General features: G+C 38.4%; 9 protein-coding genes across 13 annotated transcripts; 6 read left to right on the top strand and 3 right to left on the bottom strand.

Moving 5' to 3' along the window:
• Positions 49-3,282, top strand: LOC104751171 (uncharacterized protein ycf45). 2 transcript variants are annotated; one of them, XM_010473069.2, is made up of 9 exons: positions 49-491; positions 603-817; positions 902-1,052; positions 1,147-1,338; positions 1,710-1,872; positions 2,027-2,262; positions 2,370-2,546; positions 2,634-2,756; positions 2,836-3,282. In XM_010473069.2, exons 1-9 carry the CDS (start codon positions 54-56, stop codon positions 3,151-3,153), a joined length of 2,013 nt encoding a protein of 670 aa, XP_010471371.2. In that variant the 5' UTR covers positions 49-53; the 3' UTR covers positions 3,154-3,282. The 2 variants fall into 2 exon arrangements, with proteins under 2 accessions (XP_010471371.2, XP_010471372.1); XM_010473070.1 differs by having other exon boundaries at positions 120-495.
• On the top strand, positions 6,356-6,770 carry LOC109129632 (CLAVATA3/ESR (CLE)-related protein 1-like). Its single transcript, XM_019238138.1, has one exon. It carries the CDS (start codon positions 6,414-6,416, stop codon positions 6,645-6,647), a length of 234 nt encoding a protein of 77 aa, XP_019093683.1. The 5' UTR covers positions 6,356-6,413; the 3' UTR covers positions 6,648-6,770.
• On the bottom strand, positions 7,272-8,934 carry LOC104751170. The gene has a single exon (XM_010473068.2). It carries the CDS (start codon positions 8,885-8,887, stop codon positions 7,418-7,420), a length of 1,470 nt encoding a protein of 489 aa, XP_010471370.1. The 5' UTR covers positions 8,888-8,934; the 3' UTR covers positions 7,272-7,417.
• On the top strand, positions 9,226-11,435 carry LOC104751169 (transcription factor GTE3, chloroplastic-like). The gene is made up of 4 exons (XM_010473067.2): positions 9,226-10,719; positions 10,816-10,849; positions 10,962-11,054; positions 11,143-11,435. Exons 1-4 carry the CDS (start codon positions 9,442-9,444, stop codon positions 11,187-11,189), a joined length of 1,452 nt encoding a protein of 483 aa, XP_010471369.1. The 5' UTR covers positions 9,226-9,441; the 3' UTR covers positions 11,190-11,435.
• On the top strand, positions 11,712-13,638 carry LOC104751166 (protein trichome birefringence-like 31). The gene is made up of 5 exons (XM_010473060.2): positions 11,712-12,144; positions 12,224-12,395; positions 12,487-12,686; positions 12,782-12,928; positions 13,002-13,638. Exons 1-5 carry the CDS (start codon positions 11,780-11,782, stop codon positions 13,357-13,359), a joined length of 1,242 nt encoding a protein of 413 aa, XP_010471362.1. The 5' UTR covers positions 11,712-11,779; the 3' UTR covers positions 13,360-13,638.
• Positions 13,449-16,594, bottom strand: LOC104751168 (mucin-1-like). 4 transcript variants are annotated; one of them, XM_010473061.2, is made up of 5 exons: positions 16,537-16,594; positions 16,119-16,230; positions 14,383-16,012; positions 14,045-14,304; positions 13,449-13,825 (listed from the first exon to the last, which is right to left on the bottom strand). In XM_010473061.2, the coding sequence occupies exons 2-5, from the start codon at positions 16,209-16,211 to the stop codon at positions 13,631-13,633; spliced, it is 2,178 nt and encodes a 725-aa protein (XP_010471363.1). In that variant the 5' UTR covers positions 16,212-16,230; positions 16,537-16,594; the 3' UTR covers positions 13,449-13,630. The 4 variants fall into 4 exon arrangements, with proteins under 4 accessions (XP_010471363.1, XP_010471365.1, XP_010471366.1 ...); XM_010473063.2 differs by having other exon boundaries at positions 13,449-13,822; XM_010473064.2 differs by having other exon boundaries at positions 14,045-14,277.
• Positions 17,063-17,892, top strand: LOC104751165. Its single transcript, XM_010473059.2, has 2 exons — positions 17,063-17,229; positions 17,434-17,892. Exons 1-2 carry the CDS (start codon positions 17,171-17,173, stop codon positions 17,702-17,704), a joined length of 330 nt encoding a protein of 109 aa, XP_010471361.1. The 5' UTR covers positions 17,063-17,170; the 3' UTR covers positions 17,705-17,892.
• Positions 18,060-20,701, top strand: LOC104751163 (ribulose bisphosphate carboxylase/oxygenase activase, chloroplastic). Its single transcript, XM_010473057.2, has 12 exons — positions 18,060-18,507; positions 18,624-18,709; positions 18,843-18,852; positions 19,020-19,082; positions 19,175-19,288; positions 19,408-19,469; positions 19,553-19,607; positions 19,720-19,921; positions 20,007-20,113; positions 20,187-20,242; positions 20,317-20,409; positions 20,497-20,701. The coding sequence occupies exons 1-12, from the start codon at positions 18,198-18,200 to the stop codon at positions 20,602-20,604; spliced, it is 1,266 nt and encodes a 421-aa protein (XP_010471359.1). The 5' UTR covers positions 18,060-18,197; the 3' UTR covers positions 20,605-20,701.
• LOC109124869 (histone-lysine N-methyltransferase, H3 lysine-9 specific SUVH3) lies at positions 20,601-22,983 on the bottom strand. The gene has a single exon (XM_010473058.2). The coding sequence runs from the start codon at positions 22,946-22,948 to the stop codon at positions 20,945-20,947; it is 2,004 nt and encodes a 667-aa protein (XP_010471360.1). The 5' UTR covers positions 22,949-22,983; the 3' UTR covers positions 20,601-20,944.

The raw sequence follows: 23,001 nt of genomic DNA, 5'->3' as shown, positions 1-23,001 counted from the left end.
TTTCTCGGAAAAAGGAAAAAAAAAAAAAAAAATAGAATTCAGGTGTAAGGGGAATGAATATGCTGAGCTTATCACTGAGCCGTAATCATGTTCCTCCATTAACGCTGTTACGTCGTCATGAACGAAGAAGAATCCTCAATCTCCGATGTCGATCGTCTCTTCTCTTTCACCAACTCGTCCGCACTAAACTCGTGCTCCCTTCGTCTTCTTCACCTGGATTTATTATTGCTATTTCAGCATCTTCGTCGTCTCAAGTCGCCGTTCCGGAATTAGAAGACGACGAGGACCACTTCGATGACGAATTACGCCGTCTCTTGGCGCTGGTACCGGAGGAGATACGAAGGACACTGGAGGAGCACCCTGAGATTAGTGAACTCATTGAGATAGTGTTGGATTTAGGTCGTAAGCCTCTGGCGCGATTCCCTTCTGGAGATTTTGTTATCTCCGACGACGCTGTTAAAGTTAATGATTTGGAATTCGCTGTCTCTCAGGTTGGTGAGTCTCTTTGTTTTTGGTTCTTCTTCTCCGGTGCAAATTTTCGTTTGACGAAAACACCTATAGCTGCTTGCTTGCTAAGAGTCTAACACCATGAATGTGTTCAGGTTGGTGAGTTCACTAATGATAATCGAGCTGGGATTAGCCGGACGTTGCATCGTATTAGTGCGATACGGAATCGGAAAGGAGATATTATTGGATTAACTTGCCGTGTTGGTCGATCTGTTAGAGGAAGCGCAAATTTGCTGCGTGATCTTGTTCAAGATGGGAACTCATTGTTGCTTATTGGTCCACCTGGTGTGGGGAAAACCACAATGATTAGGTTTGCGTTAGTTTCTTCTACATTAATCAGTTTGCTCATATAGTCCATGGATTTTGATATAGTCATTGATTGTTTTTTATTCAGGGAGGTAGCGAGAATGCTAGGAAATGACTATGAGAAGAGAGTAATGATTGTTGATACTTCTAATGAGATTGGTGGTGATGGTGATATACCTCATCCAGGGATTGGTAATGCTAGGCGGATGCAAGTCCCTAACTCTGACATCCAACACAAGGTTGGTTAGTAGTTTAGATTGCTTGAGCCTTGTTTATTTTTAAATGAGGTGGGAGATGATGGTTTATTATGTCCTTCAATTTGCTTACCTTCAGGTACTGATTGAAGCAGTAGAAAACCATATGCCTCAAGTGATTGTGATTGATGAGATTGGAACTAAACTTGAAGCAATAGCTGCAAGTACAATAGCAGAACGTGGAATCCAGTTAGTCGCCACTGCTCATGGAGCTACCATCGAGAATTTGATTAAGAATCCTTCATTGGACCTTCTGGTTGGAGGTGTGCAGGTTAAACTTGATATGTTTGCATACCGTTCAAACCCAAATCAATATATTGTTTGGAGATTTTAGTTTGAGATATTATGAGAATCTCTTACCAATGGTCATTCTAGCATAAATCATTGCCATTATGGCACTGTACTTCTTAAGAAATTAGTTGACCATTTCCCATGGATCTCTTGCGTCTCGATATGTCAGCAAAACAAGATATAGGGCACAGGAACCATGTAGCAGATTAAATTGAGTAATATCATGTTGTAGGAACTCGATGGTCTATAATATTGGATCAGTTCTTTTTCTGACAACTAGTTATAGAGCATTCCAAATTTCTATTCTCTAAAATTTATTCTTTCAGACATATTAATGGAGACCTTTGGCAGAGTGTGACTCTTGGAGATGAGGAAGCGACCAGAAGAGGTGGCCAGAAGACTGTCCTTGAAAGAAAAGGTCCTCCAACATTTAACTGTGGTGCAGAAATAGTTTCAAAGACTGAAGTTCGAGTTCATCGTAGTCTTGAAGCAACTGTTGATGCTGTTCTCGCAGGTAGATTCTGTCTTATTGAGTTGGAACTGTTGATAAATGCAAAGTACATATACATAAATGCAGTGCAGCATATATTTGGATACAACAACGTTTTAAGATTCTGGCTTGACTCTTGAGTTAATTTTCTTCTTTTGGCTCATCTCCTGGCTAAAAGGTCGATTACCAAACGTTGAAATCCGCAAAGTAAAGTCTCATGGAGTGGAAGTGATTATGGAGAAGGAACCTTTCATCGACGAGACGACTGTGGATAGTAATATACATGAAGAGGAAACATTAGATATTTCGAAGCTCACCAATGAGGAAACGATATCTGAAGTCCCTCCAACTAAGGAGATAACTGAAGCAGAACCGTCAGGGCAAGAGACACTGATGTATTTATATGTCTATGGGGTAAGATTAGAATGAATTTTGCAGATTCTCCAGTTTTTAATACTCTTATGCTATCTCTGTTGATATCCATATACTAATACACAGATTCACCAATTTCTCCCACTCAGATTGCAGAGTCAACTGTTCTTCAGGCAATCAAACAACTAGAGATGGAAACTGCAGTAGAATTAACTGACGACATTAGCGAAGCAGAAGCCTTACTTGCGTTGCAAGCAAAGATCAGGAAGAATCCTCGGATTAAATCATTAGCTACATCTCACGGTATACCTGTTTATGTAACAAAGGTAAAAAAAAACAAAAACTAAGAATTTCTTGTTCTTCCAGTTTTCTAGTTCCAGCCTCTTTACCAAAAGAAGCTTTTTGTCTTGCAGACTAATTCAGGTATTCAAGTGGCCAAGGCAATACGGGCATTACTAACTGATTACGAAGATGGACTCGGAGAGTTTGGATCAGAAGAACGTCTAAAACTATCTGAAAAAATGGACGCCTTAGAGGTAACTAAAGAGCTAGTCAAAATTTATTTGATAGTAACCACATTTCAGGATTTCTTAACACAAAATCGTTTACATGCAGGAAGCGAGATTAGCGATAGAGCGGATAGTGATACCAAAAAAGGAAACAGCTGATTTACTACCGAGACAACCTAAGATCGTGTCTCTTCAAGGAAAGCTAGTCAGGAAGTATAATTTACGATCAGAAAGAAAATGGAGAGAGGATGAGATGTATCTACGGATCATCCCTTATGGGACAGAAGAAGACAGAGACGACGGTGAAGATGAAGGAGAAGTTGAAGAAGAGAACGGAGAAGAGCTTGAAGAGTTCGGTTGTGCCACGGGCGAGTCTAATGGTTCACCCTATGGCATCGACAGGTTACCTCTCTTGCCTGATTAGTTTTATATGTTCGTACAATATTGAAGATACACTTTTGTGAATGAAAATAGATATACCGTATCCTCAAACATATTTGATAATTGGTAACTATGAACAGAAACTCAAACTAATGTCGAAAGTTTTTGTAGAATGTTGATGTTTTTTTTTTTTTTTTTTTTTTTTTTTTTTTTTTTTTTTTTTTTTTTTTTTNAAACATTTATCTGTTATCATATTCGACCAACGGAACGAGTTGTGTCACTGATCGCATTTTGAATTCAACTAATTTTGTTCTTTCTTTCTTGGAAAACTCACCTATTTGCATAGCATGAATCAAATTATTCATCTAACAAAGTGATATTTCAGATTTAGAAAAGTTATCATTAATTTTCTTTATAAAAAAATAAAAATAAATAGTTGACTTTACAGCAAATCAACACCTTGAATGATTTGTTCTTACAATTCCCTTTTCGAAAAAAGGTTTGTAATAAAGTTGTGTGTGACCTGAGTGACTCTATGCATATCATACCGTCATGCATTAGAGATTTCTTTAACTTATCTTCTTTTCAGCTATCATGATCCATTTTAATCCTATGATTGTTATTTAACTCAAAAGATAATTGATAAACAAGCATATACACTAGACAAAAAGAATAAAAATATAATTATTTTAGTTATATTTTCGAGCTAAATGGAATAAAAAGTTGGATAAAAATAAGTAAGAAGAGTTGAAGTGCGGTTATGTAAGAAAGTGCCGTCCAGAGGAGTGAGGACCACTTAAAGGAGGTAGTAGTTAGTTTACGTCTTATACCATTCATAAACCCTTAGTCATCTGAGAGGACCGACTATACTTTTGTACTTTTACTAGTGCTTTTTATTCGAGGGATCTCATTTTGGATTTCAGTTTGTTACACGAAGGTTTTCTTAATACTCGATCATATGTACCTTTTTGTGAAACTATAGTTTTCTAGCTAGAAAGTTCAAGTTAGTCTAGGACTATCCAGTAAATAATACACTTATGAGAAGGGTAAATCGTTCAAACTAGAGGGTGAAACTATACTACTACCACGTATTGGGTTGCATACGGTTAATCCAACAGTGATCGATTTGGTATTTTGTAGGATTCTAAACATTTGTATCGTATACATGTATTTGTTATGAGTTTGTAACCCATTATTTAATCATGTATAGATGGTTTTATGAGTTTTTTTAGATAGTATATTGGTTTTCAATAGTATCGTTATAATTTGGATTCAAATCCGTGTAATGCATATTGTTGAAATTAAAAAAAATTGAGAAAAGTGTGTTAAGAAAATAATGTTTTAATACCATGGTGTTTCCTGTGGTATTGGTCCAACTCGCTAAGTGTTTCTAATTTTATCAAATGAGGTATGGTTTAAATGTTCCACAAACGTATTAAATATGATTTTCTGGTCCACGAACGGACGATAAAGAAATGGATATGTTTAGTTTATGGACGAACGAGCACATACCTCTCCATGTATTAAAAAATGATAAATATTCACTTGTCAACGGAAAAATATTCATATTATAGCATAATAGCAAGAACAAAAAAAATCTACAGTCGTATCAGAAAGAGAAATACGTTAAAAGGTTAAAATAGATAAACAAATAACGTTTAATTTCTTACCATAATATGTAATATACTAATCTGTATCAATACTTAAGCAATGTGTTAAACAATGACATTATAGGTCCATCAAGTTTTGTAATGTATATTGCTTTCGGCCATGTAGCGGTTTAGGTAGAGATTAGAGACGTGTTTTAAACAAAAACTGCATGGGAGATGTCTTAGCATCAAACTGACAAAAAGAGTTAGACTACCATCAATTTCTGTGTGCAATACATGTTTGCATAACCTATTTTGTAATTTGGTAAACTTTCGTGAATTGTTTCATCTACCCAATCAAAACAATATATGAATATATAGAGTATCAGAGAATCTTGAGTATCTAAATTAACCAATACTATACAAATCGTATCTCCATTGCACAAGCTAAGATTCTTGGATATCCAATCTAACATATTTAAAACAATTTATTTGTAATCTCAAAAATTAGGTATTTCTGTCTATTCTTGTCTCTTCAATAGTTTTTTTCTTTCTCTCTGGAAAAATAAACTCTCTTTAATAGTTGGGTTGAAGTTAGTGTTTTAATCACTTTTTCTTCGAGCTTCCAATTGGTATTTCACTTAGTCTATAAAACTAAAGCGCCACATTTTGTATCCACGACAAAATCCAAAATCGTTTCCGTTTATAAACTGTTTAATATCATAAATGAGTCTTCAACTTGTTATTAACAGAAATAAAATAGAGTGATAGATTTTGTCCTAGTCTCTATATTTAATTTTAAAGAATCAAAGTGAGAAAATTAGTGATTTGGACCTCAACTCATGATTCATGTATATTCTCTAAGTTCTCTTTAATTTATTATAAATGTCTATTCAATAATATCGACACAGTAGCTAGTATTCAGAGATGCATGGTTGCTTTTCATTGTTAGTGACAATACTTATCTTGTTGTTTTATAACTTCGGTTATTTTCAGCCGATAGAATCAAAAATTCAATGAAACGACTTTACTCAGATCCTTTGATTCGGAGTTACGTTAGTAAACTCAAATGGTCAACTAAACTAAAGGCCAACCCCAAAAAAAAAAGTCGGCATCGATGGACTTCTAATTACGACAATTTTTTTAATATTTGAGTCCATTCACGATTGTCCCCCATATTTGCCTTTTTATATTATGAACTAGTTTAGTTGGTTTATCATTCAAAGGCACTCTAATTACACAATCTTTCTTTCTCCTAATTACACATGTCGTCTTCAACACTTAAAACTTTTCTTTTTCCTTGAAATTTTCCTTTGTGGGTATATACTATGAATACATTTACAATCTACTAATGAATTTATCCGCATGCATTATTCAAAAAGTTTTCATTCTTTGTATTTTTCTTAGCTTTCATATATTTTATTATTATATGTTGACAAAAGGAATATTGCATATGTATTAAAAAGTGCATCTTATTATTAGCCTCGATTATAAATCTTCTTTAACGACCGCCTTCTTTTGTTTTTTTTTTGTCGTCTCGACCGTCTTATCTATTTTATAATGTATAGCATTTCAATGAGATTCATCATGACCCCAATGCCACTTCTCTATATAAATGCCTTAAGCATGTGATGCAAATACACAAAAATCGTTGTATACCAACTTAACATATTCATTAACACCTTTCTAAATTAAATCATTAGCACATTAACACATGGCTAACTTGAAATTTTGGCTGTGCTTATTCTTGATCTGCGTTTCCGTATCGCTTTCATCAGCGTCTCGGCCACTGCAGCAACGATCTCCAAACGCAGATGGTATTAAACGAGGGCGTATGATGAGAGAAGCAGAGAAAGTGTTGAAAGCGAGTATGGAGAAGCTAATGGAAAGAGGTTTTAATGAGTCTATGAGACTAAGTCCTGGAGGTCCCGATCCTCGCCATCACTAAGTCTTATACTCTCGTAGTTTTGAATTCGAGGATGTATATTTTGTTCTTGATCGAGAAGCGGTTTAGAAGAAAACATATCAATCCTTTTCTCTTTTTTTTTTTTGTTTGTAAGCCTTGTTTGTACGTTTGGCGTAAACAATAAATTGATGTAACTGTTCGTTACGAATTTTATGAATTGTGCATGCTTTACGTACCTTATACATTCCACTATATAGCTAGTAGTCTAGTAGAGAGGCCTTTACATATAAAGTATGAGAAAGGGCAAAGAAATATACTTTGAAAAGGGAAACTGATTAGTTTAAGCTATCCTGTATTTGATTCTCTTGGTGGCTCGTGTAGATTAAACACTTTAAAATTATGTTTGGAAAGTTTAGTATAATACACTCTTTCTCCTTATCGTCCACCAAAATTACAAAAACATATATAAAAAAAAAGAGAGAGAAAGATAGTGATTGAAGTAAAAAAAAAAAACAGGGGAAACACAGAGATCTGCAGGTTATAAGGAAAACTATACTTTTTATTTAAGATCGAAGTCAACTTCTTCAATTTTATAATCTTTCTTTAAGAGATCAAAACTATGAAACCCATGACTATGAAACTCATGATGTCTAAGATTTTTCCATTTCCATCTTATTAGTTTCGTTACAAATCCACAAAAACGTACAAGTCGTCCTTGACGATCAAACAAATAGTAATTCAAGAAAATAATTCAAAGTAAGTTACAAAATGAATCTTTATATATGAAAAAAATTACAAAAACGATGAAAAAATTAATTATCTGTTGGAAGAGGATACTTACAATACCTCTCATTCTTCATACACATAAAGAATCTCTCATAAGCCAAAGCCATTTGAGTCGCTGTAAACATGGAAAGAGCGTATTCTTTGCAAGCTAGTCCTTTCATCTCCAAAACCCTAGACCCATATCTTACAACAGAATCCAAAGTTTCAACAAGAGATCTCACGTTTGGTGAAAATGTGTACCCAAACCGCTCATCCACTACCACTGTCCCAACAATGCTCGGATAGTTAGGTACTACGACCGGTTTCCCACACTGCATCGCCTCAATGATCGTCAAATCGAGCCCTTGAGGTCTCAACGTCGGATTCACAAACACATCTAAAGCGTTGTAGAAACCAGAGAGCTCTTTAGGCTCTAAAGCTCCTAAAACCCTAACGTTTTCACCCAACTCCGCGTATCTTTTTCCCCAAGGACCAGATCCAGCCACAAGCAGATACACTTGCGGGTGAGTTTTAACGATCGAAGCAAACGCTTCGTAGAGAAGTGGATGTCCTTTGTCTCTCACCAAACGTCCAGAGACACCCATCACAATAACTGTCCCATTACCATCAGGAACACCGTGCTTGGCCCTGAACCTAGCGCCAGACTTAGGGGAATACACAAACTTGGTCTGGTCAACACCGTTGACTATAACGTGAACGTTTCTCTTAGGAAGCTGATAGATGTTAACGAGAACCTCACGCGCGCTATTGCTTATGCAAATGTGCTGTTTATATCTCGGGAAGAATCTGATCTCATCGACCAGTCTAGGCATCGTTTGTTGAAGATCAGAGCTAGTAGGACGATCATTCGAAAGCTCTTGAAAAAGATTTGAATGCATAATCTCGTACCAGATACCGTGCCATGTCACAGCTATGTCACCGTTAGGCACCATTTTGACACGCCAATGAGGCAGAGAAACACTCTCAGTATGAACATAATCGAAGGGATGATCTGCACCGTTGATTCTGTCGAAGATCTCAAAAGCTTGAGAGTGGTTAAGTGTGCCGTGCTCGTTTGGAGCAAAGTAGACATGAAGATCTCCGTTGTTGTGATACTCTTCACGGTTACTTCTGTCGGAAGAAACCGTGAAGACGTGAATCTCGTGACCTCTTGAGGCAAGAGAATTGTAGAGAGTGTAAGCATGACGCTCCATCCCTCCGGGGATCGAACCAACAGGCCATGATTTGCAAAAGACAGCGAGTTTGAGCTTCTCAGAGATTGGTCCGAGAGAGAGTTTGTTCCAAGGGAATGTCAAGTCTCGAAGATCTCCAGCAAACGGAAGAAGATTCACAGAGGAAAATGTCACCGGAGAGTAATCGAACTGTGAGGAGAAGATGTAGTAAGAAGAAGAGAAGATGAGTGCTAATGTAATGATTGTTGTGAACCTGAATGAAAATGAAGTGGAAGAAGAAGAAGAAGACAGACTTGTTCTTGAAGAATGGTTCTTGAAGGCCATTTTCTTGGTTTGCTTCTTTTGTGAATTTGATTACAACTACTGAGGTTGATTCTTTTGCTTAAATTTCGGATCTTTTCTCGAGTTTTTATATCAAAGTTTCGTTTCTCAATGTAATTTGCACATGGCCTAGCTTATTTTTAATATGCTTTCCACATTCAACTAAGTCAAATCTCTCTACTAATCAACTGAGATTTGTAACTAAACCGGGATAATATATTCCCCGGTTATGTCCGGTTTAATTTCGGACACGTAGGAGTGTTATTACCCCGTCACACTAAACACATGTGTAATTCCCCTAATTTCTCGGGGCTCTTAATAGCGCGCGTGAGCTCAAAGCGCGTGTGTCTACGCGATTCTCGCGACTCAAAAAAAAAAAAAAATTGCTTCCTAGGGTTTGTGTTTCGTCGTTGCAATCTCAGTTGAATGTTCATGAACCACCGATCCTAAAATCTCTCACACGATCTTTCGATTCCTTGTTTGAAATCTACAGTATTGGCGCTCAAACCCTAGAAAAACCCTAAATTTTCGTTTCGGAGAAATCGTCAACGAGTGCAATGGCGTCTGGTCCTATAACCGGTGGTGGTGTTCCGAAGACGAAGCATAAATGGAGTGATAGCGGAAACAAAAGCCAGAAACGATCGAGACCCACGACGGTGAGACCGGTTCCGCTCGTGTCTCCGTCTAATTCGTTTGGTTCGGAGGATAACCATCAGATGATGAAGATAAGTTTGAGCTCAATTTCTAAGCTTGAAGTTAGGAACTTGAAGCGGAAACTAATGGCTGAGCTTGAAGAAGTTAGGAGCTTGATTAAACGGCTCGAACCACAAGGTAACTTCTCCGGCGGTTTCGGACTTGGGTCCGGGGAACTACCACCTCTGTCGAACAAGAAAGTGAAAACAGCAGCAAACGGTGGTAAGAAGGGTGGTGGTGGAGTACACGGAGCAGCAGCTGCTACTGATAAAGGTACGGTTCAGATTTTGAAGAGCTGCAACAATTTGCTTACGAAATTGATGAAGCATAAGTCTGGATGGGTTTTCAATACTCCTGTTGATATCGTTAGGCTTGGTTTACATGATTATCACAATATAATCAAGAAGCCTATGGATTTGGGAACAGTGAAGACTAGGTTGAGTAAGAGTTGGTATAAGTCACCTTTGGAGTTTGCTGAGGATGTTAGACTTACTTTTAACAATGCAATGCTGTATAATCCTGTTGGGCATGATGTGCATAGTATGGCTGGGATTTTGTTGAACTTGTTTGAAGAGAAATGGGCGCCGCTTGAAAAGCAGTATGAGTTACTTAATAGGAGGCAAACACCAGTCCGTGATATTGATTTCCATGCTCCTGTTTCAACGAACACTTATAGTGTAGAGCGATTACCGTTACGTGCTCCGTCACGTTCCTCGTCTCCTATTCCTCCTCCACCACCTAAAGTAGTTGAAAATAGGATTTTGGAGAGAGCAGAATCGATGACAAACCCAGTGGAACCTGCAGTTCTAACTGTTGTACTCGAGAAGAAGCCTGAAGAAGAGGAGGCGTCTGGAAACAGGGACTTGACATTTGACGAGAAGCGGAGTCTTAGTGAGGACCTTCAGGAATTACCTTATGACAAGCTTGAGGCAGTTGTGCAGATTATAAAGAAGAGTAATCCAGAACTCGCTCAACAAGACGATGAGATTGAGTTAGATATTGATAGTCTTGATCTCGAAACGCTTTGGGAGCTTTACAGATTCGTCACTGAATATAAGAAGAGCTTGAGCAAGGAAAAGGAGGAACTGGCATTGGGCTCCGAAAGAGATGCTGAATCTGTTCACAATAGTGTCCAAGAACCGGTGAGAGCATATATCTAATTGTTATTCACTTCTCTTACTTCTTCCATATAACTTGTACTAGGCTAATACTATCATGTTTCTCTTCCATCTTCGCAGAGCACTCTAACAACTGGCCTTAAGTCCCCAAAAGGTACTGAATTATGTGAGATTTTGATTCATAAGATAGTATCAAACTCTACTATATTAGTCTTTTAGCCCCACTGCAATAACTCTTCTTTAATTTGTTTTTAACACTTGAAAAGGTCATGGGGCATCCCCTGTTCGACAAGAAGTAAATGCTGGTGGATCAAGTAGTTCTAACAGTTCTAGTAGTGGCTCAGGCTCGTGTTCTAGTGGTAAATGTTAAAACTGGTTTAGTGTTCTTTCCTTATCAACATCACATTTCCAAACCAGTTTTACTCACATTCCTCATTTGTTATGCAGATTCTGATAGCGACAGCTCAGGGCATGGATCTGATAACGGTAATTAACCAAGATTGTGGAAGTATTTAGCATAGGTTGGAGCCATCACCTTGTCAAACTTTTTGCATCTCTTTCAGTAGCAAAGCTAGGTTGCCTTTTTTTTCCAGCCTTTTCCCCATCGGATTGTTTCTGTATTAGGTTCTTGTCAACTGTACAGAAAAGTGAACGTTTGAAGTGTTTTGTTTCGGCCTTGTCATCAAGTGAACAGGCTTGTTCTAAACTTCTTAATTGTTTTGTGGTTGTTACGTTCATAATTGCTCTCCATAGCCATTACTGAATTTTCTTCGGTGACTAGTTTTGCTGGGCCAGATCAGAGAAATAGTTTATCCTCAAATCCAAGCGGAGACCTTGTGTAAAAGTGTTTTTTTTTTTTTAGTTTCTATCATATCACCCTATTTAGATCCAATTAACAAAAAAAGGGACATGCTACCTAATGTAGAAGGATCACCAACTGGTGGTTGCGTGTAACAAAGTTATTTTTTGATGCTTGTACGTGAAGATATTTGCTTCTTTCAAACATCCAACATAGATTCATGAGCTCAAACAGCAAGAAGAAGAAGTTGTAAAAGAGCTAATTGTTCAGTTAAGTCTGTTTCAAATGTCGATACAAACTTCAACAGATTCACGGATTATTCAATCCATCTTCCAAGTTGTGCTTGTTAGTCTTCTAGTTCTAGGATCCGTGAGGTGGATCCTTGATGAACTCAAGAGTAACGAAAGTCGAATATTCCAACTCTATGGTTTCAGACAAAGAGAGGCAGTGTTCGTCACCAAAGAGGATCAGCTTGATGAGAGCTGCAATGTCTTTGAAGGACAATGGGTTTGGGACAATGTCTCTTATCCTCTTTATAAAGAGAAGAGCTGTCCTTATTTAGTCAAACAAACAACATGTCAACGAAACGGACGGCCTGATTCTTACTACCAAAACTGGAGATGGAAACCAAACTCATGCGACTTGCCAAGGTAAGAAAGAAAAAGCATATGTTGTGATTCTTGCGAAGCCAAACTTGAGCAATGTTTTAAAATCTCTGAGATGTTTCAGGTTCGATGCTTTGAAACTATTGGACGTGTTGAGAAACCAAAGACTGATGTTCATAGGAGACTCGGTGCAAAGAAGCACTTTCGAGTCAATGGTCTGTATGGTACAATCAGTTATCCCTGACAACAAGAAGTCCTTTCACAGGATTCCTCCTATGAAGATCTTTAAAGCTGAGGTACATAAAAACTCATAATCCTAGGAATCAACATAATTGGTAAGAAAAGGTAAATATGGTTTCTTATACCAAAGTGTATGCAATTGATCAGGAATACAATGTATCCATCGAGTACTACTGGGCACCCTTCATCGTGGAATCAATTTCAGATCATGCAACTAATCATACAGTACACAAAAGGTTGGTAAACCTCGATGCCATTGAAAAACATAGCAAGAGCTGGGAAGGCGTTGATGTTCTAATCTTTGAGAGCTATGTATGGTGGATGCATCAACCTAAGATCAATGCAACGTAAGCTATTAAGCTATACAACGTATAAGCCATATTTGAATAGCTTGCATTGGAGAAAGAGACTAGAAGGAAAACTCATATATAGGCATATGCAGGTTTGGAGATACCAGTGAAGTCCGAGAGTACAATGTGACGACTGCTTATAAAATGGCGTTAGAAACATGGGCCAAGTGGTTTAAGACGAAGATCAATCCAGAGAAGCAAAGAGGTTTCTTCATGAGTATGTCTCCTACTCATCTATGGTATGTAACACTAACAGATTAAAGATCGTTATTAGAGACAAGGAGAGTGATTTTGGTGAGTGATGTTTTGCAGGAGCTGGGAGTGGAATCCAGGGAGCGATGGAACCTGTTATGATGAGTTATATCCAATACACAAACCATCATATTGGGGAACAGGATCAAATCAAGAAATCATGAAGATAGTTGGTGATGTTCTAAGCAGAGTTGGAGACAATGTCACGTTCCTGAACATTACAAAACTCTCAGAATATAGGAAAGATGGACATACAACTGTGTATGGAGAACGAAGAGGGAAGCTCTTGACTAAGGAACAGAGAGCTGATCCTAAAAACTATGGAGATTGCATCCACTGGTGTTTGCCAGGAGTTCCTGATACATGGAATGAGATTCTCTATGCATATTTGCTACGCAGTCACCGCAACTCCTTCTGATCCCTTCTTAGGGAGAGTGTCAAGCTCAAGTTTATGAAGTTTTACCAACAATGGGTTTTTGAAATTTTTTTTTTTTACTTTGGAGCAGATTTGAGAGCAAGAAACGATAGGATTAAATTTTTGGTTATTCACTGTCAAAAAAGCTTCAATCACAGAGCAGGTTAGCTCATTTATGTTTAAATAAGGTAACAGCCTAACAGGAGCCTCGCTCAAGATAAAAACACAGGGCCGATTTTAACTTGTACAATATATATGAAATGAAAAAATAATCTCACAATAGCTCCCACTGGGAATCTTCTGATTCAAGTAGGCGTGAGCTTTTGGAGTCGATGGCTTTCACTTGTTTAGAGTCTTCTTCTGTGGACAGATCAGAACCCATCTCCGCATCTCCAAACCAAATTGCAAGTTGCTCATATTCCTTCTCTCTTCTTCTTTTTGAAGTTAAAGCATCCAAGATCTTTCTCTGCTGATTGTAGAAACAGGTAAAATTAGGCGATGAGAGATAATTAATGCTAAGGTTTTCTAAGGGGTTAGATCATTTAAGGATCATGTAAGCCAAAAATCAAGTCTAATATCAGTCAGAACAATCTGTAATCAAGATTAGCATTCACTAAGAAGAAAGTAAGTTTCAAGTTTATATCACAAAGAAATATCTAAGAGAAAGAGGGAGAAAGGAAATTAGAACCTTGAAGGATCTGAGTTTCTTAGTCCTAAGATGCATTGCATAAAGCACACTGTCGTCAACATACAAGGGGTCTTCTCGAGATTGCATGCTGTTTAATGCATTGGTATCCAATGGAGAAATGGTCTTAACACGCATTGCATTGTTGTCAACATACGAGGGGTCTTCTCGAAAATCAATGTGGTACAATGCATTGATATCCATTGGAGCAACATCAGATTTGTCATTCATCACATCTAACAAAAGAAAACGTGTGAGGAGACCTGTTGAAGGTTTTAAAACTTCTAAGTGAACCAGAAATGAGTAGAACTTTAAACAATAGAGAAAAGAGAAGCACCAACCCGCATTAGAGGATCTCATGTTTGCCACATTATCTTGAACAGGTCCATCTGCAATCTTGGTGGCGAGTGGATCATTCGGACTTGAATCATTGTCCATAAATATGCCAAGCGCAGGAAGTACAGGGTCATCATTACACTTTACTACTGTCCCAAAACTTTTCATAGAACTTTGAGTAGATTGAGATTCTGTGGAAACAATATCTCTGAACGATACATCTCCAACTTCTTCTACACTTTCCCCGCATGGAGAAACCGAAGGGTTTCCAGGAGAAACTTTATGAGGGATGAAAGTGTTAGTGATCCGAGACTCATCATCGGTAATTAATGGTTCTTCATCAGCAAGAGTAGTGGTTGATGTCAAATTAGCATCACAGTAGTCTTCAAGCAATGAAGATGTAGAAAGCATTTCTCCATCTGGCAAGGAGGATTTAACTCTAACTTCTTCTACTCTTTCCCCACCTGGGAAAACCGAAGAGCTTCCAGGAGAAGAGTTTTGAGTGGTTAATGTGTTGGTGATCTGAGACTCATCATCAGTAATTATTGATTCTTCATCACCAATAGTAGAGGCTGATGTCAGAGAAGTATTCCAATACTCTTCAAGCAGTGGAGATGTAGAGAGTATTTCTTGGTCAGATAAGGAGGAGGAGGCCGGTGAATTCTCCTTAAAACCATCTTCTTGAACTAAATTCTCATGCAAAATATCGCCTTGAACTCGTTCCTCAACAAGAACATGTTCTGAAATGTCAAAGTTCTGATGTGAAGGTGGATCAGAAGGACTTTTACAACTCGGTGAATCGAGTTCAAGGTCTTGCTGCACAGCAGAAGCTTCGGAAGAACTGTCCTCTGCAGCTTGCTTTGGTTGATCAGAAGGAATTTTACAACTCTGTGAATCAACAGGGTCATGGTCTTGCTGCAAAATAGAAGCTTCGGAAGAACTGTCCTCTGCAGCTTCCTTTGGTTGATCAGAAGGAGTTTTACAACTCGGTGAATCAACAGGGTCATGGTCTTGCTGCATAATAGAAGCTTCGGAAGAACTATCCTCTGCAGCTTCCTTTGGTTGATCAGAAAATTTCTGAGGTGTCAATGTGACTATTGTTTCTTCATCACCAACAGTAGTGGCTGATGTCAGATTAGCATCATGATACCCTTCAAGCAATGGAGATGTAGAGAGTGCTTCTCCATTAGGAAAGACCTGAGAATCTTCATCGGTAACTTCATCACCAATAGTAGTGGCTGATGTCAGATTAGCATCATGATACTCTTCAAGCAATGAAGATGTAGAGTGTGTTTCTCCATCAGACAAGACCTGAGACTCTTCATCAGGAACTAATTGTTTTTCATCAACAAGAGTAGCATCACAGTCGTCTTCGAGCAACGGAGATGTAGAGAGTATATTTTCTCCATCAGGGAACGAGGAGGCTGATAAATTCTCTTGAAAAATATCTTCTTGAACTCGTATCTCAACCACAACATGTCCTGGCATGTCAAAGTTCTGATGGGACGGTGGATCAAAAAGACTCTCACATCGAGGTGAAGCAACACGATCATCATGGTGTTGCTTCACATTATAAGATACAGAAGAACGGCCCTGTTCTGCTACTTCCTCACTTGGTTTCAAACAAAGCGTGCTCTGTTCCAACATAAGAAAACCATAACTTAATATCTCTACTCTCTAAAAACATCATTACCCTAGAATCAATATGACAATCAAACAATCAATGGACTTACGTACGTACCTGAGTAGTGAAAGAGTCTACCTCAACAAGTAAGGTTTCCAACTTGTTGTAGATTTTACCAAACCATGCTCTTCCTTTAGATTCTAGTCCCATGATGATGGCTCACGCTAACCTGAGAATTTTGACATCATAGCTAGTTCTCAAAATCATATAGAAGATATGAATAATTTTAGAAAAGAGAAAATATATATAGACAACTCTCTCGAATTTTGTGACCAAAGCACGATCATCGGTGAAAAAGAGAAACTCGTATATAGACCGACATATCGAATTACATTAGGATTACATCAGGTAAAGTTCTCATATCTTTGAGACGAAAAACACAGAATGAGATGAAAGTAAAACAAACCCAAAAATTCAAAGTACACACATACATAGATGATGAGATAAGGAAGGAAAGATATGAGAATTTTTTTACCTGAGAAACTGAGAAGAAGGAAAGACTACAACAACAACAACAACAACAACATAGGAAGCAACGAGAGAAAGAAGAGAAAAACATAATCAAACAACAATTAATAAATATAGCTTTATATCAAGATTTTTTCATTAATTAATCTTTTTAAAAGTCAATATGGATTCCGGTCTAGTATGGGCCTCAAATTTAAGACTAACGGGCTTTAAATATAAGGCCTCAATGTAAGTCAAAATGGGTCATGAATCATGCACACGCCACAAGTGGACAAAAAACATGATCATGTGTATGCATACGTCTCGTTGAAGAATGATCCAAAAATAAGAAGACGTGGACTATGCCGCCACGTGGAATAAAGAGGCATGGGTCTTTTACGATAAATCTTACATTGGGGAGTGTGCATCTGGATTGATCCCTCTCCATCATTCCTTCCATCCTGAAACTTTTTTTTTTTTTTTTTTTAATATAATCTTGTTGAAAATTCCATTCACATTCTATGATGTGTGTGTGTGTGTATATATATATACATGCAACTCTCTCTATACGAACATAATATAAATACATATTAGTATATTCACCTACATATCCGATTATTCATAGACACATTGTTAGAGATCGATCATATAGAGAGATTGACATGGCGACTTCCACCTTCTCTTCTCGTGGTGCACAAACCATGAACACCATGTTCGTCAAGTAAGTTTACCCCTTACCTATATATTGTTGAGTTGAGCAAATGCATTTTTGTTTTGTCTATGCTAATCTTCTCTCTATTGTCTTCGGAAAAATCTATTCATAAAGCTATGATTATTATTTGACGAAATAAAAGTTGTGTGATTGTTTAGTTAGTGTCATGTCATATATTAACACATGCAATTGCATACATATATATATATATAGACCGATGCTTAGGAAATCGATTCACAAGAAGAGTGCATCGCACGACATAGTGAGGGAGACGGCCAAGACTGAAGGCTCCGGCGCCGGAGAGGAAGCGAAAACGATGAGAGGCTTCTACGGCGCCGGAGAGACGTCGTCACCGGCGACTAGTTGGGTGCCACATGAAGGTACGGGTATATACTATCCAAAAGGGCATGAGAAGGTGATGCAAGATGTGCCTCCTCCTCCAGCTGGCAGCCACGCGGACGAGCTCGTTAATTGGTTTTCCTAACTAATTGTCCAGTGAAACTCTCATCATGTCATCTCCATCTCTCTATATTGTTGTCTTATTGTTGTATTGTAAGGGGAAAACCTTAAAATATATATATATATATATATATGTAATTAATTAAGTTGATATATGTATTGTTGTCATGTAACCGATGATAATGAATAAATTAATGATGGTTATAAGATTGAGTTCTTCTTCTTCAAAATGACCAACTAAAGCTTTTGTTTACAATGTTTAGTGTCAAGCTTTATCCAAAAAACCCACCAAACAAGCTTTATGCAAGTAGTAACAAGTGGGACCAAAACTAGAGTCTTTGACTTCAAGAACCACAGAATCAAGCCAGTTCACTATCAGACAAGCACACAAGAATGGATTTTAAGAACAAATGGCTCTTACTTCTTCAAAATCCTATCTTGGGTAAGAAAAGTATAAATCTTTTTTATTTAATTGGGAGAAAAAAAGGTGGAAGCTTTTAATTTTTGGGGGTGGTTTAATGGCGCTTACAAACATATCTTTGCGTTTCAAGTTTCCACCTTTACAATCATCTTCCTCTTCCACATTCAACACTTTAATCACTCCCAGAAAACTCTCTTCGCTCGTTTGCTCCAAACCCTCTTCTAATGACGGTGGCGCAAAGCCGCGGAAGAAGTTATCGGAGCAGTCGTCGTGGGAAGTAAAAGATTCGGAAGGGAAAGATTATCTCTATAGGCTTGGCGCGGAGGCTGATAATGTTAACATAGCTGTGGGAGCACGAAGCGGCATGATCGATGATGTATTCATTGGAGACTTCCTTGGCAAAGATTGTAAAGTCTCTTCTTTTTTCAAAAAAAAAAAATCCGATTTTTTGGATTTTGGTTAAGTTTACTAATACCCCAATTTTGACTCTTATTGTGGAGTTGACAAAGTTGTTAATTTGCAGCTGATATTGTGTTTGATTACCGTCAGAAGGCGACGAGGTCATTTGAACATCTTCAAGGAGATTATTACATTGCCCCGTCGTTCCTGGTAACCCATTTAGTCTTTACAAGAGCAGCATTGTTAGTCTCTTGTTTGGATGCTTTTAGAATTGAATCCAATGCTTTAAATTGTGGTAATGTGTTACCAAGTTTCTTATAACATGTGTCTTCTTTCTTGACAGGATAAAGTTGGTAAGTTATCTTCAACTGTAAGCCTTGGTGAAGTCATGGATAACAAGTTGGACGATAAGTTTTTATATTTGGATTGCCTAACAGTCTGGAACTTTTGATTCATTTGTGATGTTTCTATCTTCCTTATGGTTTACCTTAACATGTCGATTTTCGTTTGATTTCTGTAGCGGTCCACATTGTGAAGAACTACCTTGCTCCTTCTTTAAATATAAAAATCCCATTGATCTTAGGTAACGATTGCCTTGTGCTTCTCTGTTTAGTACCAGTGTTTGAAACTTTGCTACCACCTCTTGATTCTTGCGGGATTTTTTGGGCTGACTAGGTATCTGGGGAGGTAAAGGACAAGGCAAAACGTTTCAAACTGAACTTATATTCAAAACCATGGGAGTTGAGCCAGTTATAATGTCTGCAGGAGAGTTGGAATCCGATAGAGCTGGTGATTTCTCCAACTTTGTTTACTCTCATATTGCCGGGTCTATGTCCTCCTAGGACTTGGTTTCTTTCACTGACCATCGTGCTATCGAAAGTTCTGACTTTCGTAATATTCTGTTACAGGGGAACCGGGAAGACTCATACGTGACCGCTATCGAACAGCTTCACAAGTCATTCAAAATCAAGTTATAATCTAATCTTATCATTTGCAGTCTTGCTACACCTTAGTTATCTTTGGCATGAACGTTGATGATGACTTGTAATGCAGGGGAAGATGAGTGTTCTCATGATCAATGATATTGATGCTGGCCTTGGTAGATTTGGTAAAGAGCCATATTCCAGAAAACTTTGAGCGATGTTGTGACTGCTCTGCTCTTTTCTTTTTTCTTTTTCCGCTGAGGTGAATCTTAACCGAGTTTATTGCTCTCTTTTTAGGGGAAACACAAATGACAGTGAACAACCAGATAGTTGCCGGTACTCTGATGAATCTTGCGGATAATCCTACAAGGGTAAGTGTGGGACAAAACTGGAGAGAAGCTGACGTTGTCAACAGAGTTCCTCTTATTGTCACAGGGAATGATTTCTCTACACTGTATGCTCCACTGATCCGTGAAGGAAGAATGGAGAAGTTCTACTGGTAACTATAATACACAGCTTCCAATCCATTTTCCTGCAACTGAGAAATCTTTTCTGAAGTGTTTTGGTGCTGAAAAAAAATACAGGCAGCCAACTCGTGAAGATATCGTAAACATTGTTGGCAGAATGTATGAGAAAGATGGTATATCGCGGAAAGATGTTATAAGCATTGTAGATACATTTCCAAATCAAGGTAAATAATTTACTATCTCAACTGAGAATATACATAGGTACAGTTCCTTACCCTTTTCTATCTTTGTTGCCAGCACTTGACTTCTATGGTGCTTTGAGGTCACGCACATATGATAGGTCTATCCTTAAGGTAACTTAAGCTACGAATCAGCCGATAATAATTAGAACTCTGCAGTGAAATAGCTAATCTCTTTGTTGTTATAGTGGGTAGAGGAAGCTGGAGGAATGGAGACTCTAGGGAAAACTCTTCTCAGACGTAAAAAGACCGAAGCTGTTCCTCAATTCATTCCCCCTGAGGTAAATGCTTACAGGCTTCTCAGTGATCTTTCTCTCAAAACTTTTAAGCTTTGGCTCCGCTTAAGATTTATGATATGGTGTGAACAGCAAACGATGGAAGCATTGCTTGAATCAGGATACTCACTGATAAAGGAACAAAAGCTCATCATGGAAACAAAGCTGTCCAGGGAGTACATGAAGAACATGGATGATTAATACCAAATACCAAACAAACATTGATTCATTCTTACAGTGAGTTTCAGTGAACAGAAAATGTTACAAAAAGCTTAAAACATAACCAAATCGCTTTATAGAGTTTGTTTTTACCAAAACCATAAGCATTGAACCTAAAGCCGATGTGGTGCCAGTACATAGATTAGATGTGTATGCATCGTCACATAACATGCAATACTTTCAACAACGGCAACCACTTTTACCTAACGAAGAAGAACAAAAGCCACCAGTTTTGTACTTTGCTACACACATGAGAATCTATGTCTTATGACAATGGAAAATGATTTCAACGGATTGTGTGGATTAAAAAAACAGTCTCAGATCATCCAAATGAACCACGACATTGCTCCGATCCACACAGACATTTCCTTTTTCCTTGTAAAAAGCTCCCATCTCTGGCCTCAGAAACCCCATAATCATAAGTCAATTCTGCCATTGGAGGAATGTGACGCATGGCAAAGAAAGCAATGTGGATAACCGACTCACCGTTTCCTTCACAGACAATTGGCTGCCAAAAAACATTGGGGGAGCAACTATGGTTCATGAACCGAGCGACATTACCAAATTTCTTGGCACTGATTAGGACTGGTGATGGGAGATCAAATTCCTCGGGAACTTCATCTGAAGGGTCCTCATCTACTAGTGCAGGCTCATAATTCCACTTGAACGAGTTATAAACACGTGATGTATCAAAAACATACTCATCCTCATCTTGATACACTCTAAGCCTGCCTATGTCTTTGACCTCACCAGCATGTTCACATATGAAAGAACCAGCACGGATGGAATCCCACGAACGTAAACCCCAACCACGATTTTCTGTCTTAAACACTTCCAAGAAGGATTTTAATCCTGTCTGAATCACTTTGTTTTTGCAGTTGGCATGACATGGACACGTTGGGCCACATTCATATATCATAGGTCTCCGAGACACTAGCATAACCCCATTAAGGTAAGGGAGATCACCACCATTTTTTCTGATACAAGAGCAGTTAAGATCTCCTGGTGAACATGAGCCACTGCAGGAACAGCCAATTGCAGGTGGAGTTAGTTTAAAGGACTCCGAGTATTTTAGAGAGGAGATATAGGTAAAATAAGCAGGCCCCCTCTCCTCATCAACATCATTCACAAGCGAAACAGGTTTACTTTCAACTCCTGAAGTGAGATCTGGAAGGATAAGGCCTGGTCTTGTAGTCAAACCTTCCCTCCACTTTTGAACAGATTTCCAGACACCAAAAGCAGGTGGTTGACCAGGGAGTCTCACCAATTTATATTTAAATGTGTTGCAACCAGATTTGCCTTTCTCTACCCATGACTCTGAGATCGAATAAAGTCCATCGTAGATATAGATCTTTCCTGTCTTAGTAGCTGCATCCTCCTCCCCTCTTATGACTCTTACTCCATTGCCTTTCCTTAAACTTGTCTCTAATGCTAGATTACCCCTTTCAAGCTTTTGATCAGATGCTTGTCCATTCTTGTCTGCATTGCCACCTTGTCCACTGTAAATTAAGGACTCAGGATCCTGGGCGTCACCGTCATAACGTCCAGCGGAAACAATGCTAGTTGCTAAAGGCTCTTCACCTGAGCCAACCTTACTAGTTATATAGTCAATGCCAGCCATAGTCTGCATGTGAAGACCCACTAAACACATCTCTATCCGGGAAAAGAAGATATCTCCAACCTCGATTCCAGGAACCGTTCCAACTCTCTTCTTCATGTTTGTCCGCACCCCATTGCTCATCAGAATACCTGCTGCTTTCGAAGTGGCTGCCTTTGCATAATCTACTTGGCTGAGCCGCCTCCTAACTGCATCAAAACGCGTCAATACACTACTTACTAAGTACCCATTTCCATCTTCTCGCTCTGCTGCACTGATCCCACTGTCAAAATCTGCAGTAAATCTTTTCACTACCTGAACATCCAAATTCGTCTCTTTGGCCGCAGTCTGCTTCTCTTTTTTCTTCACATTACCACTTCCCTTAGGTCGACCAACTCCTCTTTTAGTTGCACTGGAGCTGCTGGGGCCATTTGATTCAGTAGGTGTTCTATAGGACCGAAGAGGTGGAACATACGATGGAGGAGGTGTGTCTTGAGTTTGGTTGAGATCAGGAGTATCTTGCGTTGGTTGTTGTGCTCCAAAGGGATAGAAAGGAGAATACTCAGATGAAGAAGGACCAAAAGGTGGACAACCAACAAAAGGTGGACCTTGGTTACCATTTGGAAAAACAGGTTTCAAACTTCGCAGTGGTTTTACATCTAGCACTATTGACTTGTCATAATGGTTAGGATTTGGAACAGTATGATTGACCCCTGGAACTCCTTCCATTGCTAGATAAGCTCCTGTCGAAGTAAGAAAAATGGATAAAGGATCAACATTTG

The sequence above is a fragment of the Camelina sativa genome, chromosome 16 (genome assembly GCF_000633955.1).
Source record: "Camelina sativa cultivar DH55 chromosome 16, Cs, whole genome shotgun sequence".
Classification (NCBI taxonomy): Eukaryota; Viridiplantae; Streptophyta; class Magnoliopsida; order Brassicales; family Brassicaceae; genus Camelina; species Camelina sativa.
Note: the sequence above shows the minus strand (reverse complement) of the source record. Positions and strands in the feature narration are given on the sequence as shown.